This window comes from Triticum urartu, chromosome 2, assembly GCF_003073215.2.
Source record: "Triticum urartu cultivar G1812 chromosome 2, Tu2.1, whole genome shotgun sequence".
NCBI lineage: Eukaryota > Viridiplantae > Streptophyta > Magnoliopsida > Poales > Poaceae > Triticum > Triticum urartu.
The window spans coordinates 48,168,268-48,174,677 of NC_053023.1; the positions used below are offsets into that span (position 1 = coordinate 48,168,268).

The 6,410-nt window shown below is 54.2% G+C and overlaps 1 protein-coding gene across 1 annotated transcript; it reads right to left on the bottom strand.

The window, feature by feature from the left end:
- Window positions 1–2,132: 2,132 nt before the first annotated feature.
- LOC125535604 (NAC domain-containing protein 92-like) lies at window positions 2,133–4,102 on the bottom strand. The gene is made up of 3 exons (XM_048698667.1): window positions 3,748–4,102; window positions 3,371–3,657; window positions 2,133–3,141 (listed from the first exon to the last, which is right to left on the bottom strand). Exons 1-3 carry the CDS (start codon window positions 3,941–3,943, stop codon window positions 2,563–2,565), a joined length of 1,062 nt encoding a protein of 353 aa, XP_048554624.1. The 5' UTR covers window positions 3,944–4,102; the 3' UTR covers window positions 2,133–2,562.
- Between the last annotated feature and the right edge of the window lie 2,308 nt (window positions 4,103–6,410).

Consider the following 6,410-nt stretch of genomic DNA (forward strand, 5'->3'; position numbering starts at 1 on the left):
TGGCCACATGCATGCTCCTGTCTTCGACCAATAGCTAAGCCGTCGGCCATGCATGGTTCATTTCTCGGGTCGTATCTTCAAATTCGTAGGCACGCATGACACGACGATCTATCGATCTTGTCTCGTTCCCGCGCTAATAGACGACGGTGGATGTGATGTCCCGCACAGCGTGAGTTAATCATGCAAATAGCGCGGCTCACGAGCGATCGGGATCATGCCATTACATATTCTCTGACGGTGTCGTAAACCGGATATACGCAGGCAAACGTAGGGCCCCCGCAGAAAGTACAAGAGACGATCGATCACACATACTACACGTATGCAACCGGCCACGCACCGGTTCCCTACAACGACCCATCTGTACCCTGCTGGACCGGACAAAAATGTCTCGTCATTTCACAAGGATGGCACGTGGAGCCGTTAATTATTGGATCCATGGATCAGAAAATCCGTTACTCATGGCTGAATCCAACTCTTAATCTCTGCATCTTTGGGGTGGTACAGTGCGTCTTTTGTCAGGTCAGGGGGGCCGGCTCACTCCAATCCTGCCGCTGAAAGCCCGCCGCCGTGTCACAGGCTCACAGCCGGGGAAGACGATACGCGTACGACGCAGCTGGCCGTCCACGGCCAGCCAGGTCCGGGGCCGGGGCCGCGGCCGAGGCGGTGCGCGCGCGGGCACGCCGCAGCGGAGCGGACGGCACAGCGCGCCGCCGCAAAGCAGCCCGGATGTGGTGTGAACGGAAAGCTACCGACCCCAAAGCTGTGACGCCATCCATCCGGCGGCGACGGCGACGCGGACAGACGGATAAAGACGCCAACGCCCAGCCAAGCTAGCCCATCTCTCTACCCACCCAACAACTGGCAAAGAAAAGGTCACGGTGAAAAAGATCCCGTTCTGTGCGCGCGAGGGCGGACGGAATATGCCGTTTCTCTAGCGAGCATGTGCCCCGCACATTGCCCCTATCCATCCACGGCAGCGCCCGGCGTCCGGCCGGCGAGGGATCGGTCGGTCGATCGGGTTTCTTGTCGAACGGAAAGCGGAAGCGCGTGGGAGCACGCACGGCCAGCTAGCGGGCAGCAAGGACTGGTGTTTAATTGCTCCAAGTCTCCGAGGAAGTAGTACGACGAGAAGCATCCGCATTCCCATTGGGCCAATTAACCGCTGGGAAACGATTTGATTAGGGCTTATCTTTTTCGCGCGCGGGGGCATGCAAGTGGGCTCGATGACGACGACGGCCGGGCGGCCCGTGGCCTCGGAACGGACGGAGATGATTGGGTACACGCATGCACGCACGGGAAACCGTTGGATTCCTGCGCGCGAGCGCGACAGCCCGCTTCGGAGGCCGCGCCACAACACAACTAATCACGCCCATCCAACTGAGCCAACATATTTTGCATAAAAAAAATCTAATTGAGCCAACAATTTTGTAAGAAATCCAATAGTATAAATTTTCGCCCGCGGATGAAGAACAAAGCCCAATCGAAGAAAGCCCTGTGGTGAAGGGTGAATTTACCATAAAAAATACACCACATGGTCACTAACCGCACGTGATTTGTATTCACAATCTTCAGCATGGAAATGGTTAGGGTTTTTTCGGACGGAAATGATTACGCTTTGAAGTGAAGTGGAAACAAACATGAAGATTTTGCTAACACACTCGAATGGCTTCACACGGTTGTTCTATACCCCTACGGGTCACCGTTCCGAACCGTCCCGACCACTTGTTGCTATATTAAGGAAAATCAAACCCGTGGCCTATACAAGGAAATTGAAGGGGAGGGGTTGGAACAACCGCTGTGCCATGGCTTTGTGATTGGGAGCTTTAAAATCTTGAAGCAATTCCAGCATATTTTGCTTGGTAAACACATCTCACGGCCAGAACCATCCCGGCCAATTCTTGCTATATTTAGAAAAATCAAACCCGCCACGTCAACAGGGGAAGGGGATAGAACTACAGTTGTACCATGGCATCGTGATTGTGCGCTTCAAAATCTTCAAGCAATCTTGGTATATTTTGCTTGGTAAGCACATCAATGCTGGATAGGGAAACACACGGTCATCGGACACAAAACCGTCCAGTACCCATGGCCCCAGAATCAACCATGACATATAAGATCAAACAACAATCAAATAAATAGAACATTCATCTAGAAGGGGAATAATTCATTTCCATCAACACACAATCAGATTCATCAATCAAACTCGGTCTCGGTATGATCTCTCACCCTCCAATTCACCCCCCTAATCACTGAACTGTATGACGGCAATCTGGTACCTATATATGTACAAACAAACTACAGATGCCTCCTAGCAGTTTGATATCTCACACCCTAATTAAGATTAATCAGCACTCGCTCGCTCACATGCCTTGCACGCATCAATAACAACACACGCGACGATCCTCCTCGAATCATCGCCGCGCGCCTAATTAACCCAATCCTTAATAATCAAAGTTAATGAAGCAACTAATCAATCCAAGAGCTAGCACCAACCAAATTAACCGTCTATGGCTACCAGCAAGCTGAGACGCTCCGGTCCATCGGAGAGATGGATGGATTCAATCAGATCTTCCACATGTTGGAGTAGTCCATGGGAGGCTCGCCCCGGCACAGCTCCTCCAGATCGAGGTACGACCGCGACGACGGTATCACGAACGAGGTGTCCCCGCCGGCGAGCGCCCCGGTGTCGAAGCCGAGCGAAGGGCTCAGCAGCGCCGACGAAGACGCCGCCTCCGGCTTGCAGTGCCTGCGGATCGCGCTCTGCTGCTCCCCCATGGCCTGGTAGGGCGAGTACGCGCCGCCGCCGTGGTTGCCGTTGGCCGTCGTCGCCGGCATGAAGAAGTAGTTGGGGCTCTGCATCTGCTGCTGCGGCACCGGCGGTTCCGTCTTGATGGAAAGGTGCTCCATGTCCGGCTCGAGCGGCACGGCGGCGCTGGAGGTGGAGCTCGAGGCGCCGGCGAAGTCGTCGGCGCCTGACGGGGAGTCCATGAGCATCGGCAGGTCGGGGTTGTTGAAGAAGTCGTCAACGTCGAGGAAGGCGTACGGGTCCTCCATGACCCCGACGGCCGCCGACGCCGTCTGGGGCGGCGCATTCTTCGCCGCCAAGTCCTTGTCGAACACCCGGCAAACAGCCCAATCGTTCTGCACGCGCGCACGCAACAGGCAAGGATGAGAAAACAACACGAGGAAAATAAGAAGCAAGAAACAAATCCGGAGCGCGACATGTGAGCGCGCGCGCGCCCGCGTGCGTGGTCCAGCCGGCGGCATCTCCGGACGCTCCGGCGGTTCGATAGACCGATCGATCGACACGGCCGGCCGGCCGGACCGGCGTGGACGGAAAAGCAAAATCGAATCTTGCGGGCGGGCGTACCCTGGCGGAGCGGGGGAGGCGGTGGGGGAGCTGGCCCTCGAGGCGGTACTCGTGCATCACGTACGGCGTCTTGTCCCCGCGGGGCGCTCGGCCGGTGTAGAAGACGAGCGTCTTCTTCATGCCGACGAGGACGGCGTCGCGGCCCTTGCCGCGGAAGATCTCCTTGTCCTTCCCCGTCGCCTTCCAGTACCCCTTCTCCGTGGCGCGGTTGGTGCGCGTCCCCGTCGGGTACTTGCGATCCTTGTGCACGAAGAAGTACCACTCCTTCTCCCCCATCTTCGCCTTCCCTGCACAAAACGAACCGCCGGCCATGAGCGAGCTGCAAATCGAACCGAACGGACGCTCCTCTCGCCTCGAGGAGGAGTAGTAGTACTCACCGGGGAGATCCCACGGCTCGGTCTTGTTGAGGTCGACGTCGGCGATCACGAGGCAGGAGAAGGCGTTGTTGACGGCCTTGGGGGTGAGGTAGTGGGTGACCACCTCCTCGTCGGTCGGATGAAACCGGAAGCCCGGCGGGAGCGAGAGCCGCGGCTCCTCCACCTCCAGATCCATCACCGCCGTCACGTCCGACATCGCCGCGCCCTCTCGACCGGATCTACTAGCCTTCTTCGCTATCTGAGGAAGAAGAACCAGATGACACGGGAGCTGAGGAGGAAGAAGAGCTGGGGAGATATGGAGGGACGATTTTCTGTGATTGATCGGACGCTTTGGGCTTGAGAACACTGGAATGGAGCGGCGGTCTGGGGGCGGCTTTATAGCTACGGACTGGCGTGCGGGGGAAGCCAACCTGCGGCCGGACCGGTGCCGCGGGCTCGGCGAGTTTTACCCACTTATTTACCGCACCCCCATGCTTAGCCCCTACTTAATGATGATTAATTGCTCCGCAGTGATCCAACGGCGGTAAATTAAAGCACTTCACCCTCTGGATGAGCATGTCCAAACGATTCGCTAATGATAGCATCCTGGATAATATTCCTCTCTGTAATCATCTGGTGTTAATCTGCTATAATCTTACAGAATTTTTTACTTCGATCTCTCCAGCTAGTTTTTCATGCCAGACGGCGTGGATGGACCGAGACGACTTGCCACCAATGATTATCCACACGCGACGGCGAAGATTTCAACGGCTGAACCGGTTAGGTGGGTGGAAGTGATGGTGCCGGTGCTACGTACGTACGCTCTAACTACTAGTAGTACGCGTCAGTTTTCTCCGCTGTTTTTGTGTGTGACCAGGAGCGATCGAGCGGCCGATGACTCGTCCAAGAATTCGCCTTCTACTGTGGCCATGAAAGATACCAGTAACCACGAGCGAGGCCGTCCATACGCAGCCACACAAAATTCAGGAAAAAGTTCGACGAGTTCCGGCGCGAAAGCGTGCCGGTCTGCGCTGTCGAATCGAGGGTTAAATCGCATGGTACAGAGATCCTTTTCTCACCGGGCCGAGCTCGACCGATCCATCCTTGTCCTCTGTCAGTGTCACTGGCTGCCACGTACGTGCCGCTAGTGGACAACGCATAAAACGGCACGTGAAAATGCACTGTTTTTACGCAGTGAGTAACCTGGCCTGGTAGCTGGTAAATCCGCGGATTTATCGACGAGGCAAAATTTCTAACGGAGACTGTAGAAGCCTTGTGGTAAAATCCAAACCAAATGCTTGACTGTGCGGAGCAGTGTATTCCAATTGCATTGCGCGCCGAGGAAATGCGCTGCGACACCGCGAAATATCACCCATTGCTTAGCCACTAAGCACCAGCGGGCTGACGGTCCAACTGTGAAGAGGATAATCCCGCGGAATAATTATGGGTGCTTATGGAAATGTCGGGCTTATGGATCTGGACGCGTATGGTGCTCGGGTCGGCCGGGATGTACTCTTGTTTATGTGTGCAAAGACTAAATCTTTGAGTACATTGAATGCACTTGGGATTAATTTTTCCTAATATCTTATAATCAATTTGATTGAGGACTTGAGGTGCAGTGCGCGCCACGGAAAATGCAGGCATGACGCCGCGAGGGCGCGAAATGCTTAGGTCAGGCGTTGGCTGTGCTGCCCCGGAGTACCTGAACAATTGTGGATTTAATTCGGCAAATTGTGTCTTGAGTAAAGTAGATACAGTTGCAGCTTATGCAGTTTCCTTGACACTTCTTCGCCTGTCCATGAGCCAGCTGCTTTTCCCGGAATGCGTCCTAGATTGTCAGTACGAAATAGAAATGGTCGTCTGAATTTCGCAAGTGGAGTATTCAGCGTCGAAAATTCAGCACTAGTTCGTTACTTCGTTGGCACACAAAATCCAGCAGTTTCCTTTCCTCGCACACAGCAATTCAGAAACCGGTGGGTTCAGAAACAACAACGAAGAAGATAATGCTGTACATGCATGCGATCATCAGCTGATGCTCGGCAATTAGCAAGCTCTTTTGCGGCTAAAACTTCCATAATTGCTCACGGGTTTGTTGCCAGAAGCTGCGGGACGGGGAATCTCGATCCACAAATGTTATGCACGGTGTTGGTGGACCGGTTCATCGGTCAGAGTCGCATTATCAGTTTTCCGGAAGTAGACGAGTCTTCCTTATCATTCTTCGACAGCAACACTGTACCCGCTGCCATCTCTGGAGATCACGGATATGGATTGAGATGAAAGCTTCGTTGGCATTAAATTCTCCCAACGTGACATACAAAATGAGGGAGAGAGAGAGAGAGCGGAGAGAGATTCTGTGGAAATGTTTTACTCCAAAGCCGGCCGATTTTAAAACGTGAGTATAGTATTGCCGTGGTCGGCCATGATCGCAGGATCGGGCGATTTGCTTGGTCCCAAAGGGCAGAAACGAAACGCCAATGCATGGCGGATGAAAAACCCTTGTCACCTAAGCATCCGCTGCTGATCTAGTAGACTAGTGCCGTCCTTTTTGCTCGATTCTTCTTCCCTTTTCGTGGCGAAAAGTAATGGTATTTTGCTGCCCTTTTTGCTCTTTTTGTGCCGGCACGGCCGTGGTGCTATCTGTGCGTGAAGGGTGCAATCCACTGCCAGGAAACAGTTATGTTCGC

Excerpts from the sequence above, each read along its gene's own strand:
- LOC125535604 (XM_048698667.1), bottom strand. The coding sequence starts at position 3,943 with ATGTCGGACGTGACGGCGGTGATGGATCTGGAGGTGGAGGAGCCGCGG. Across the intron at positions 3,658-3,747 it reads CGAGCCGTGGGATCTCCCCG|GGAAGGCGAAGATGGGGGAG; the intron begins GTGAGTACTACT and ends CGTTTTGTGCAG. Across the intron at positions 3,142-3,370 it reads GCCTCCCCCGCTCCGCCAGG|AACGATTGGGCTGTTTGCCG; the intron begins GTACGCCCGCCC and ends GCGCGCGTGCAG.